Source organism: Meles meles, chromosome 14 (assembly GCF_922984935.1).
Source record: "Meles meles chromosome 14, mMelMel3.1 paternal haplotype, whole genome shotgun sequence".
In the NCBI taxonomy this organism is placed as follows: Eukaryota; Metazoa; Chordata; class Mammalia; order Carnivora; family Mustelidae; genus Meles; species Meles meles.
Window position 1 is genome coordinate 6,091,662 of NC_060079.1, and position 14,991 is coordinate 6,106,652.

A 14,991-nucleotide genomic window follows, 5' to 3' on the forward strand; every position below is an offset into this window, starting at 1 on the left:
ACTTCAAAACACAGATGAAAGAAATATTTATAATTAAATAAATAGAGAAATAGTGTTTATGCTTTGGAAGAATTTGTATTGTTAAGATGTCAGTTCTTCCCCAAATTGACACTTATGTTCAATATGTTGGTAATCAAAATCCCGAAGAAATTTTTGTAGAATAGATATGGTGATTCTGAAACTTATATTTGAATCAAAGAAATAAGAATACAGAGAAAAAAAGACAAATATATATGATTCCACTTAATGAGGTACTTAGAATAGTCAGAGTCTTAGAATCAGGAAGTAGAATAGTGGATACCAGGGGCTAGAGGAAGGGGAGATGGAGAGTAGTGGTTTAATGAGTGTAGATTTTCAGTTTGAAAAGATGAAAAAATTATAGATTGTGGAGATGGCACAACAACATGAATGTACTTGATACCACTGAACTGTACAATTAAAAATGGATAAGTGGCAAATTTTGTTAAGTTTACTTTATCATAATAAAAACCTTTTAAAACAGTTTTGAAAAAGGCAAAATTAGTAAATTCACACTATTTGATTTCAAGCTATAATGGTAAAGTCAGAATAATCAATAGACACATGGGTTAATAGAACAGAATAGAGAATCCAGAAATAAAACCACACATGGTTAATTAATTTTTTACAAGAGCACAAAAGGAATTCAGTGGAGAGTGAATAAAATTTTCATGATATCGTACTGAAATAATTGTATATCCATATACAAAATAATCTTTATCTATACCTCACACCATACATAAAAGTTAACTAAAAATTGGTCATATACCTAACTGTATATTCTAAAACTATAAAAATTCTGGAAGAAAACATAGAAAATGGGTCCTTGGTTTAGGTAAAGCTGTCATACAAAACATCAAAATCATGGCCATAAAAGACAGAATCGATAAACTTCTTGAAAATTAAAAAACTTTGTTTTTCAAAAGACACAGTTAAAGAAATAAAAAACCTCAAACTGAGTGAAAATAGTTGCAAATCATATATCAACAAATATTTGTATTTAGAATATATGAAGAGCCCTAAACCATCAAAATAAGAAAAGAAACAGTAAAGAGAAAAAAATTATACAGGAATTTTACCAAAGAAGAAATGTGGATAACAAAAGCACGTTGAAAAATGCTTGACAGCAACAAAACCAAAAGGCAACAGACAGAATGGGAGAAGACATTCACAAATTATATCAGATAAAGAGCTAGTATCCAAATTCTATAAAAAACTTATCAAACTCAACACCCAAAGAACAAATAATCCAATCAAGAAATGAGCAGAAGACATGAACAGATATTTCTGCAAAGAAGACATCCAGATGGCCAACAGACACATGAAAAAGTGCTCAACATCACCTGGCATGAGGGAAATACAAATCAAAATCACAATAAGATACCACCTCACACCAGTCAGAATGGCTAAAATTAACAAGTCAGGAAATGACAGATGCTGGCGAGGATGCGGAGAAAGGGGAACGCTCCTACACTGTTGGTGGGAATGCAAGCTGGTGCAACCACTCTGGAAAACAGCATGGAGGTTCCTCAAAAAGTTGAAAATAGAGTTACCCTATGCCCAGCAATCACACTACTGGGTATTTACCCTAAAGATACAAATGTAGTGATCTGAAGGGGCACGTGCACCAGAATGTTTATAGCAGCAATGTCCACAATAGCCAAACTATGGACAGAACCTAGATGTCCATCAACAGATATAATGGATAAAGAAGATGTGGTATACATATACAATGGAATATTAGGCAGCCATCAAAAGAAACAAAGTCTTGCCATTTGTAATGACATGGATGGAACTAGAGGGTATTATGTTGAGCTAAATAAGTCAATTAGAGAAGACAATTATATGATCTCTCTGATGCGAGGAATTTGAGGGGGGTGGGGGGTTTGTGGGGGATAGGGAAGGAAAAAAATGAAACAAGATGGGATCAGGAGGGAAACAAACCATAAAAGGCTCTTAATGTCATGAAACAAACTGAGGGTTGCTAGGGGGTGGGAGGGTAGGAATAGGGTGGTGGGGAGGGTAGAAATAGGTGGTTGGGTTATGGATATTAGGAAGGGTTTGTACTATAGTAAGTGCTGTGAAATGTGTAAGCCTGATGATTCACAGACCTGTACCCCTGGGGCAAATAATACATATGTGTTAACAAAAAAAAAAAAAAAAATGCTTGACATCATTAGTCATTAGGAAAATACAAATTAAAATCATGATATGATACTATCATATACTACTAGAATGGTAAAAAATACTGACAATACTAAGTATCAATAAGAATACGGTACAACCAGAACACTCATATATTGTTTATGGGAATGCGAAATAGTAAAACCACCTTCAAAAAGAGTTTGGTAGTTTATTTCTTATAAGTTTAACCATAAACCTACCATACAACCCAGCAATCCGATTGCTAGGCATTTGTTCAACAGAAATGATAATTATGTTCACAGAGAAGCCTTTTTTTTATAATCATCAGAACAGCCTAAATATCCTTCAACTGATAGATGCATATAAAAAAATTATGATATATTCATCCAGAGGAATACTACTCATCTCTAAAATAAAACAAACTGCTGATATGTACAAGAGCATGGCTGAATGTCAAACGCATTATTCCACTGAAAGAAGGCAGTCTGAAAGGCTGCATACTGTATGATTCCACTTATATGACATTCTGCAAGAGGCAAAACTACTGGAAGAGAAAGCAGTGTTTGCCAAGGAATGGGAGTGTGGGAGTGGGGAGTGATTTCAGGGAGGCAGGTTTTATGGTCTCTAGAACTCTTCTATAACTTCACTCAGAAGAGTGTTGGTGTTTTGTGCTTTGTGAAAACTTGTTCACTAAAAAACGTAAATTTTATTATTTGTGAATTATACCTCAACATTCCTGACCAAAAAGAAAAAAAAAATCCTAGACAAATAGGTATATTGTTTTGTTTTCAGGTACTGAGGAGTGATTGGTTGTTTGCAGAGGTTTGTAATTCATTTTATTAAAACCGTAGAATATTACAGATGAAAGGAGGCTTGGGTCACTTTATGTCAATTTCCTTATTTTTCAAGTAAGGAGACAAAGGAATAGCCAGAGGAGGAGATGTCACGTGACAAGGAACAATGAACTTTTGCAATCTGATTATGTAAATTAGCTACTTCAGAGACTGGAATTATCATTACTTTTTTATTGGTGTTTTTTTCCCCCCCGATAGAGCTAAATAGAGTCCAGAAAAACTCCTGGCATGTGTTTCACTGAACCCAGAAATTCAGCAGCAGATTTTCAGATTTGATTATATAATCTTGAGACTTCACTTTGGTAAACTCTAGGACAAAAAATTACTAATGGAATTGTTTGATAAAAATTGGTCTATTATCCATAAATGATAGAGTTCATAATATTGCTAATGTTAGCTTAATTTCATAAACTGCCTTACAATTGCATGGTTAGATTTTGTGAGATAATGTAGAAGAGTAACTGTCAACGTTTTTAGATTTAGCCCTTTCTTTAAACCAAGCTACACACTGAATCATAGGTGTCAGAGAGACTCAGGAGTTTCCCTGCCTCTGGTAGGGATTGACCCAAGCCCAGAGCACTGAGGGACTTCCGTTAAGCACAATGCAAACTCCACTGCTCCCACACCTGAGTTTGGGAAGAGGACCATAATGATGGTTCACAGATAGATAACCAGGCAGAATAATTCCAGATTAAATCTGGTTCTTATTAGGGGGCTTATCAATCGGTGGAGTTCTTCAAAAGAGAAGTCTATGACATCAGTTCAGAGTAACATCTCTCTGTTCTGGAAATCACCTATCACTGCATAAAACATTAAGATGTTTTTGTTTCATTTTCCTGATCGTTCTGCTCTCCCTTTCTTAAATCTACCTCTATCCTGGGGGAAGAGAGGAAAGATTGGAATTCAATTTGTTAAATTTAGGTGCTCCGAAGACATTCAAAAGGGAAGCAGAGATAGATGATCTTATATATGGGTGGAGCTCAGAAAAGAGAATGTAAACTGTAAATTTAAAAAAGGTGAGAATTTCCACACTGAGATGGTAATGAAAGCTGCCATCATGGCAAGAGAGGGATCATAGGAAAGCGCCTGACTGAGCTTGAGGAGGCCAGCAGTCAAAGGCTAGGTAGAGGAGGATGAATGTGTATAGAGGCCAAGGAGAAAAGCTAGGAGAGCATGGTATCCTGAAACAAGTGAGGATAGTGTCTTAATATGTCTGCAAGATTTAACAGCATCATGGTCACTGATAATCTCTAAAATTAAGCCTTCTATTCTTCTCTGCAGTCATTCTTCATGAATGGAAATTTTGTAAAGACAGACATCTTGAATAGAGCTCCACATCCTCCCATATTGCTTTTTCACTTAAGAGCTGGCCAATAAAAAATTGCTATATTGTGGGGGCACCTGCGTGGCTTAGTGGGTTAAAGCCTCTGCCTTCAGCTCAGGTCATGATCCCAGAGTCTTGGGATCGAGCCCCACATCGGGCTCTCTGCTCAGCCAGCCGAGAGCCTGCTTCCTTCCCTCTCTCTCTCTGCCTGCCTCTCTGCCTACTTGTGATCTCTGTCTGTCAAATAAATAAGTAAAATCGAAAAAAATAAAAAATAAAAAATAAAAAAATTGCTATATTGTAAGCTTGCTAGATACACTTGAAGACTTTAAGGTTCTGTTGGGGTGGGATGTTGGAACTGTTCTGTACCTTATGGACTGTTGTTAAAACTCAGAGAACTGGATGCCAAAAAACAGTCTGTTTTATGACATCTTAACTTTTGAAAGTGTTTTTAAATAGTCATGGTAAGCACCTTTTTCTGACATCATGGGGGGCTCTTGGGTTTTTATGATAACATGACACTCTTTAAGTCTTACATGTATTTGCTAAATAGACCTTTCTTTCTTTTTTTTTTTTAATTTCTTTTCAGTGTAACATTATGCACCACACCCAATGCTCCATGCAATACGTGCCCGCCCTATTACCCACCACCTGGTTCCCCCAACCTCCCACCCTCCACCCCTTCAAAACCCTCAGGTTGTTTTACAGAGTCCATAGTCTCTCATGGTTCATTTTCCCTTCCAATTTCCCTAAAGTCCCTTCTTCTCTCCATCTCCCTGTGTCCTCCATGTTATTTGTTATGCTCCACAAATAAGTGAAACCATATGATAATTGAGGCTCTCTGCTTGACTTATTTCACTCAGCGTAATCTCTTCCAGTCCCGTCCATGTTGATACAAAAGTTGGGTATTCATCCTTTCTGATGGAGGCATAATACTCCATAGTATATATGGACCACATCTTCCTTATCCATTTGTCCGTTGAAGGGCACCTTAGTTCTTTCCACAGTTTGGCGACCATGGCCATTGCTGCTATGAACAGATGGCCCTTCTTTTCACTACATCTGTATCTTTGGGGTAAATACCCAGTAGTGCAATTGCAGGGTCATAGGGAAGCTCTATTTTTAATTTCTTGAGGAATCTCCACACTGTTCTCCAACGTGGCTGCACCAACTTGCATTCCCACCAACAGAGGGTTGCCCTTTCTCCACATCCTCTCCAACACATGTTGTTTCCTGTCTTGTAAATTTTGGCCATTCTAACTGGTGTAAGGTGGTATCCCAATGTGGTTTTAATATGAATCTCCCTGATGGCTAGTGATGATGAGCATTTTTTCATGTGTCTGATAGCCATTTGTATGTCTTCGTTGGAGAAGTGTCTGTTCATGTCTTCTTCCTATTTTTTGACATGATTATCTGTTTTGTGTGTGTTGAGTTTGAGAAGTTCTTTGTAGATCCTGGATACCAACCTTTTGTCTGTACTGTCATTTGCAAATATCTTCTCCCATTCTGTGGGTTGCCTCTTTGTTTTGTTGACTGTTTCCTTTGCTGTGCAGAAGCTTTTGATCTGGATGAAGTCCCAAAAGTTCATTTTCACCTTTGTTTCCTTTGCCTTTGGAGACATATCTTGAAAGAAGTTGCTGTGGCTGATATCGAAGAGGTTACTGCCTATGTTCTCCTCTAGGATTCTGATGGATTCCTGCCTCATGTTGAGGTCTTTTATCCATTTTGAGTTTATCTTTGTGTACGGTGTAAGAGAATGGTCGAGTTTCATTCTTCTACATATAGCTATCCAATTTTCCCAGCACCATTTATTGAAGCGACTGTCTTTTTTCCACTGTATATTTTTTCCTGCTTTGTTGAAGATTATTTGACCATAGTGTTGGGGGTCCATATCAGGGCTCTCTACTCTGTTCCACTGGTCTGTGTGTCTGTTTTGATGCCAGTACCATGCTGTCTTGGTGATCACAGCTTTGTAGTAAAGCTTGAAATCAGGTAACGTGATGCCCCCAGCTTTTTCTTTTTCAACATTTCCTTAACAATTAGGGGTCTCTTCTGATTCCATACAAATTTTAGGATTATTTGCTCCAGCTCTTTGAAAAATACCGGTGGAATTTTGATTGGAATAGCGTTAAAAGTATAGATTGCTCTAGGCAATATTGAAGTTTATTCTTCTGATCCAAGAACATGGAATGGTCTTCCATCTTTTTGTGTCTTCTTCAATTTCTTTCATGAGTGATCTATAGTTCCTCGAGTACAGATTATTTACCACTTTGGTTAGGTTTATTCCCAAGTATATCTTATGTTTCTTGGTTCTATAGTAAATGGAATCAATTCTCTAATTTCCCTTTCTGTATTTTCATTGTTAGTGTATAAGAAAGCAACTGATTTCTGTACATTGATTTTGTATCCTGCCACATTACTGAATTGCTGTATGAGTTCTAGTAGTTTGGGGGTGGAATCTTTTGGGTTTTCCATATAAAGTATCATGTCATCTATGAAGAGAGAGAGTTTGACTTCTTCATTGCCAATTTGGATACCTTTTATTTCTCTTTGTTGTCTGATTGCTATTGCTAGGACTTCTAATACTATGTTGAACAAGAGTGGTGAGAGTGGGCATCCTTGTTGTGTTCCTGATCTCAACGGGAAGACTGTGAGGTTTTTCCCATTGAGGATGATATTTGCTGTGAGTTTTTCATAGATAGATTTTATGAAGTTCAGGAATGTTCCCTCTATCCCTATACTTTGAAACGTTTAAATCAGGAACAGACGCTAGATTTTGTCAAATGCTTTCTCTGCATCAATTGAGAGGACCGTGTAGTTCTTCTCTCTTCTCTTATTGATTTGTTCTATCACACTGATTGATTTGCGAATTTTGAACCATCCTTGTAACCCAGGGATGAATCCTACCTGGTCATGGTGGATAATCTTTTTAATGTGATGTTGATCCTATTTGCTAGGATCTTGTTGAGAATTTTAGCATCCATATTCATCAGTGATATTGGTCTGAAATTCTCCTTTTTGGTGGGGTCTTTGCCTGGTTTGGGGATCATGGTAATGTTGGCTTCATAAAAAGAGTCTGGAAGTTTTCCTTCTGCTTCAATTTTTTGAATCAGCTTCAGGAGAATAGGTGTTATTTCTTCTTTGAAAGTTTGGTAGAATTCCCCAGAGAATCCATAAGGTCCTGGGTTCTTGTTTTTTTGGGAGGTTTTTGATCACTGCTTTAATCTCATTACAGTTATCAGTCTATTCAGGTTGTCAATTTCTTCCTGGTTCAATTTTGGGAGTTTATAGTTTTCCAGGAATGCATCCATTTCATCTAGGTTGCTTAACTTATTGGCATATAACTGTTGATAATAACTTATGATGATTGTTTCTACTTCCTTGGTGTTAGTTGTGATCTCTCCCTTTTCATTCATAATTTTATTAATTTGAGATTTCTTTATTTTCTTTTGGATTAGTGTGGGCAATGGTTTATCGATCTTACTGATTCTTTCAAAAAACCAGCTTCTAGTTTCATTGATACGTTCCACTGTATCTCTAGTTTCTATCTCATTGATCTCTGCTCTAATCTTGATTATTTCCCTTCTTGTGTGTGGAGTTGGCTTAATTTGTTGTTGATTCTCCAGTTCTTTAAGGTGTAGAGACAGCTGGTGTATTCTGGATTTTTCAATTTTTTTGAGGGAGGCTTGGATGGCTATGTATTTCCCTCTTAGGATCACTTTTGCTGTATCCCATAGGTTTGGGGCTGAAGTGTCTTCATTCTCATTGGTTTCCATGAATTGTTGAAGTTCTTCTTTGATTTCCTGGTTGATCCAAGCATTCTTAAGCAAGGTGGTCTTTAGCTTCCAAGTGTTTGAGTTCCTTCCAAACTTTTCCTTATGATTGAGCTCCAGTTTCAAAGCATTGTGATCTGAGAATATTCAGGGAATATCTCAGTTTTTTGGTATCGGTTGAGCCCTGATTTGTGACCCAGTATGTGGTCTATTCTGGAGAAGGTTCCATGTGCACTTGAGAAGAATGAGTATTCTGTTGTTTTAGGGTGGAATGTTCTGTATATATCTATGAGGTCCATCTGGTCCAATGTGTCATTCAATGCTCTTGTTTCTTTATTGATTTTCTGCTTAGATGATCCATCTATTACTGAGACAGGCATTTAAGATCTCCTACTATTAATGTATTCATATCAATATGACTCTTTATCTTGATTAATAGTTTTCTTATGTAATTGGGTGCTCCTATATTGGGGGCATAGATATTTACAATTGTGATATCATCTTGGTGGATAGTCCCTTTAAGAATTATGTAGTGTCCTTCTGTATCTCTGACTACAGTCTTTATTTTAAAATCTAATTTATCTGATACAAGAATTGCTACCCCGGCCTTCTTTTGAGGCCCATTGGCATGAAAGATGCTTCTCCATCCCTTCACTTTCAGTCTGGGTGTATCCTTAGGTTCGACATGGGTCTCTTTAGACAACATATGGGTGGGTCCTGTCATTTTATCCAATCTGCAACCCTGTGTTTTTATGGGCACATTTAAGCCATTCACATTGAGAGTGATTATTGATAGATATATTTTTATTGACATCGTGTTACCTTTGAAGTCTTTCTTTCTGTAGATTGTCTCCATATATTTCTGTTCAATGATATTCTTAGGATTTTCCCTCTTTTATAGGACCCCCCTTAATATTTCCTGCAGTGTCGGCTTGGTGGTTGCATAGTCTTTTAAGCCTTGCCGGTCTTGGAAACTCTTTATCTCTCCATCCATTTTGAATGTCAGTCTTGCTGGATTAAGTATTCCTGGCTGCATGTTCTTCTCGTTTAGTTCCCTGAATATATCTCGCCAGCCCTTTCTGGCTTGCCAGGTTTCTGTGGGCAGGTCTAATGTTATTCTGATGGGCTTTCCTCTGTGCATAAGGAGCTGCTTTGTTCTAGCTGCTTTCAAGAGATCCTGTCTACAATTATGATTCCTCATTCTTACTATCAGGTGTCTTGAGAACTTTCTAGATTCTATAATCTTGGGGGGAGACCGTTCTACCTCTAGTACATGAACACTGGTTCCATTTGCGAGATTGGGAAAATTTTCATGGAGAATTTGTTCCACTATATCTTCTAGTATTCTTTCTTTCTCCTCCCCCTCAGGGATTCCAATAATTCTGATATTGGAACGTTTCGTGGCGTCATTTATTTCCCTAATTCTGTTTTCGTGGCTTCTAAGCTGTTTGTACCAGGCTTCCTCCGGATCCTTTCTCTCTATCTGTTTGTCCTCCAGATCACTAATTCTATCTTATGTCTCAGTTACCTTAGCTTTTAGATAATTTAGATTAGATTGGAACTCATTGAGAACATTGTGAACATCATCCCTGGTGGCTTTCAGTTCTGCCCTAGTCAATTCCATTTTGTCATCCATGGCTTTCTCCAACTTAGCTATTGCCTGGATAATTGTTAGCCTGAATTCCCTTTCCAACATATTGTCTTTGTCAATAGCCATTAGCTCTGTTGCAGAAGGCCCAGCCTCTGTATTTTTCTTCTGTTGGGCATTCCTCTTCCTAGTCACTTTGGTGAGAGATGACTGAACGGATGTAGCTGGATGTATTGACCGTGGTGCAGGCATGATTGCTTCTGAGCAATCAAGAGTCCCCACCCAAATGAAAGAAAAAAGAAAGAGAGAAAAAAGAAAAAAGAGAGAGAGAGAGACAGGGAAAAAAAGAAAGATGAAATAAAAGAGAGGGCCCAGCCCAAATGGGCCCCAAGGTAAGATTTATGAAGTATACAAACAAAAACAGACAAAAAGACTGATAAAAGTAGATGACAAGAGAACAAAATATATATATATATATGTATATGTATGTATATATAAAAGCAAAAGAAGTATATATAAAAGCAAAACAAAAAAAGAACTTCATCAAAAAGAACCCCAAGTATAAGATTTATATACTACCAGGACAAACACAAATACACAGAAACACTGGCAGAAGAAAAAGATGGGAGGGTGGTTATAAATTCTCAGTGTGGGCGAGGAAGGTTATTTTGATTCTTCCTGGATGTATCTTGATATCTTTGTTAAAGGACTCAACTTTCCTAAGATAAAGGGGGATTAAAAATTGGTTTATCTATAGGGGTAGCATTGATTGGGGAAAGGGGATTACCTTGAAGTTTAACTCTATATGAATATTAAAAAATAAAAAGAATAAACTAAACTAAACTAAAATTAAATTTAAAAATAGACAAAAGAAAAACACGGGTATATGTTTCAAAAAGTTCAGATTAAAAGGTTATTATGGAATTTGATGTACTGGACATCTCACTGTGATGGTAAATAGGTTTAAAAATTATCTATATAAAAAAATGAACCAGAATAGTGGGAATGAATTAAAAATAAAAGATGTATCTATGAAGTAGTAGTGGTTGTTCTCTTGTCTCTTTTTTTTTTTTTTTTCCTGGTTGGCTTTGTTGGGGAGGGGCCTGCCACATGGGTTTTCAGGCAGTGTTCCCTGAGTTAAGTCCTCCTGCCCCCCTCAAGGGGGTGGGCTCTGAGGAAACCAGTTTTTCAGGCTTTTGTTCTCTGGAGGTTTTTTTGTTTATTTGTTTGTTTGTTTTCTCTTGCCTTGACAGCTTTTGATGGTTTTTGGAGGTTTAGAGGAAAGCAAAGTGCACCCAGACTTCCCTCTCCGAGAGAAGCCTCAGTCTGTTCCCCTCTGGGTGCTGCAGAGCACATAAATTCCCCCTTGGCCGCTGGCAGAGCACGTTCCCAGTCGCGGTCCCTAGGGATGCAGGAGCTCCTGCTTGTACCCAAAACCACGGCAGCGGCGGCTGTCTGGACATCTCCGGACCCGCCAGAGAGGTCCCAAGCATTGATCACACACTGAGATTTTCCTGCTGGCCTGGGCTGGGAGTGCTCAGACTTTCCGGGTCAGAGAGCGCTGGGCTGGCGCCTGCACACACCTCTCTCAGGGGAGGGTGTGGGGCGCGACTCAGACTCTGATAGCGCAGGACCGCACGGGCGTGGAGAGTGCAAAGGGTTATGGTTCTGCCAGCTGGCAAGGCTGTCAGCCCCTCACGGGAGCCGCCACCCAGGCGCTGTCAGGCATGCTCATGGCTCAGGGACCAAGACCTGGTTTCTTTGCCGCACTCTCTCTGGCTCAGCGCCAGGGGTGGCTGTCCTGGGTCCTGCGGCTTAAGCCCCTGTCCCTAACCACCCCGATTCCCACAATATCCCCCCACGATCCTTTGCTCTTTTTTTTTTTTTTTAAAGATTTATTTTTTTGACAGATAGAGATTACAAGTAGGCAGAGAGGCAGGCAGAGAGAGAGAGAGAGGAGGAGGAAGCAGGCAGGCTCCCAGCCAAGCAGAGAGCCCGATGCGGGGCTCGATCCCAGGACCCTGGGATCATGACCTGAGCCGAAGGCAGGGGCTTTAACCCGCTGAGCCACCCAGGCGCCCCATCCTTTGCTCTTTTTTGAGTGCTTTCAACCAGACTCCAAGTTAATGCTGGTCCCCAGTGCAGGGCACTCTCGTATTGGGGTATTACTTTCCAATGGGTTGCTTCTGGTGGCTCCCTCCCCCTTTTGTTTATCTTCCCATATCAGTCCGACATTCCCACTCTGCTTTACCTGCCCACTGGCATCTTCTGCCCCCGTAGAGGCCCATACATGTATAATTCTGATCTCACGCTGATTTCATGGGTGATCGGAGTTCTTTGGTAGGTCATCAGCTCACTTTAGGGGACCGGTGGAAACGGTGCCTCCTAGTTCCCCATCACCTTGTCTCTCTTCTAAATAGCCCTGTGTATTACACAAGAGTTAATGCAATACTGACAGTTGAATAAAAACTAAAGTTTGAAATTGAATATTTAAGAGAAATACAGAAAAGTGCCAATAGAAAACTTCTGAAAATGTAGCTGTGTTCTTAGCTAATCCTAAAAGAAGGGGAAAAGAAAGCAATAACAAAATCTCTATTGTCTTATCTTCTTACCAGACAGGAATGGGTCACTTGCGTGTTACCAAAGATGGTCTTCGCCTAGAAGGAGAATCAGAATTTTTATTCCCATTGTATGCCAAGGAAATACACTCCAGAGTGGTAAGAAAATGATGAAACATTTAAATATTTTGTGTTTTATGAAAAATAAATAATCGTTGAGCACAGAAATTCAGTATATTTCAGAAGAGGTTCTTAGGATATATATATGTACACACATTGATGTTACACTCTACAAAAAGCTTGACTAGAAGTTGTAAAATGTATTTCTGAAACTACATTCTAAAAAGACTCCATTTTCATGTGCTTCAGATCTGAATTTGATGGCCTCAGTAATTTAGACCATAATAAAAAAGGTTTGATAATTAAAAGCTTTATTGAAAATAATCTAAACTTCTTTTAGTTCAGGTAATTTAAATACTCTTTTTCAAGGCATTTAAAATTATCTAAGAATCTTGGAAAGAAATTAATTTCATAGTAATGTGTTCTGTACTAATTATGCTAATTACAGATTATAGTCCTGTAGGAGTCTCTGTAAGTAGGTTAAACATTCCCATTAAATAATTGTGTGGCTTTATAAATATATCTGCTTTAATATTATCTTCATTTACCTCCATGGAATTTATAACAAGTAGAGCCAAGCATAAAATATAGTCAGTTTTTAAAATGTGTTTTATTTTGCTTTAAATGATGCTATGGACTTTGTAGTAAAGGTAAACATTTTGCTCAATTACTGATTAAATGGCATCATAAATGTTAAACTTCATCCAACTATAACTTACCAATTGTATGAAAAGTTCACTCTTCATTTTCCTCTCATATTTCTACATATGAAAGGATATATCAGTATCTTCTATAAGCGGAGGTTCTTCTAGCTAATCTAGGGTGAATGGAAAAGATACAAAAGTCCAACCACTGAGCACACACGTGGTCTTCGAGATAAACCGTACCCCCACACAGGCACCCAGACAGTCACCAAGCTCTACTACCAAACATGGACTATCAAGGAGAGATTCTAAAAAGTGCAAAGCACATACCTCTTAGTAGCTCTTGGGCACTACTGCATTACTTCTGAGAATGTCTCAGTTGATGGTAGGAAGCAGGCAAATGACCCGGAGTGTGACGGGCTGATACATGCATAAGCCCGATTCTGCGAGCTTCCTCAGATAATACACTTACCTTAACCGTGATGACATTTCAGTATATTAAATACCCCTGTCATATGGGAACATGAGGAATGAACCTAAGCTTTTGTAAAAGGAGATGTCAGATGTGAGCCAAGAATTTAAATGTTAGAACGTAGCCATTTTCTCCCCAGAGTTATGTTGGCTGATCCCCCTATCATATTTTTAAAGAGATAAGACTGATAGAATAGCCTGGTGACTGAAAGATTAGTTCATAGCAAATTTAATATTTGGATTTAATAATACTTTCAGTTTTATCAGATTTTTTTCATCTCCAGTGTACTTTAAAAAAAAAACAAAATTGTATAAATTATTTTAGGTAATCATGTATTGAAGTCTTATAATGATGCATTGATGCAATATGCCAGTCGATACATAAAATTACAGAAATATTTGGAATAATGTGATCACAGAGATAGAAAGTATCTGGTAACTACTATGGCTTTCTAATGATAGGATTAACTGAACAAAATTATGCTTTATATTTTCTGTATGCACTGATGTATTAGTTATGTTTCCTTTTCAAAAATGTGTCTAGGAAGTAATTTTCCATAAAACTACGGAAATGAATTTGCAAAATTTGACACATATTCATCTGTCTGTATTGCTGAAATGAGAGAATGTCTTTATTATAAATATAATTCAACATGGTACTCTGGCTTCTAACATGTGATTACTCTTCACAATTAATACATGAAGTCCTGTCAAGATTGTGCCTGGAGCTCATGATTTAAAACCATCCACGCTGCCCATTATGTCAATGTTTATGTCAAACACATAGCAATTATATTTCATAAAACAAAAAGATTGTGGTTAGAAACATATAGACATAGTCAAAAATTAAATGAAGCCAAAACACACAGTGGTAAAGCTTTACTTGAAATGATTGTCTTTGAAGTTTACAGTCCTGGAAAGTGGCAGGGCAGCTTACGATCAAAGCCCACAGAGGAACAGAGACCAAAATGGTACCTGATGGGACTGCTTGGACTCCAGCCAGACCCACTGCATGAAAGAGCAACAGGAAAGAGTTGCACCTATTACCCAGGCTTGAGAAAGCTGTGTATATATGGGATGGAACCCATAGACATACCAGATCAAGAGCCGAATATCACTGAGGACACAAACCCTGAGCCACCATTACAAGACTGAGAAACATGGTGGTCTCAATGAAAGTAAGCAGGGTGAATCCAGAAACTAAAATATATCCACGTAGGTGCTTGAGACCGAAACTTGCAACCACATAAGGAAAACTCCATCTATAAAAAAAGGATACCAAATAAACTACAAAAAAGAGAATTAACTTCCAATAAGTAAAAATAATCATTCTGAAAATGGCTGGAAAAGCAACTTAAGAATCTCACAGAGATAAAGCTAGTTTTGAGTAGCTTTTATTAAAAGAACAAGAAATTATAAAACCAAAACAGGTAATACAAGACAGAAATAATAGGGGAAAGATTTACCTGCTTTTATTAAGCAACTAAAAAACTTGA

The 14,991-nt window shown here is 37.9% G+C and overlaps 1 protein-coding gene across 3 annotated transcripts in view; it reads left to right on the forward strand.

Annotated features, from left to right (window-relative positions):
- SGCG (sarcoglycan gamma) overlaps positions 1-14,991 on the forward strand; it is a 126,423-nt gene that overhangs the window by 74,763 nt on the left and 36,669 nt on the right. For all 3 annotated transcript variants that reach the window (XM_046028349.1, XM_046028350.1, XM_046028351.1), the window contains exon 3: positions 12,318-12,419. In XM_046028349.1, the coding sequence (XP_045884305.1) occupies positions 12,318-12,419 (102 nt within the window). The remainder of the gene's footprint in view (positions 1-12,317; positions 12,420-14,991) is intronic.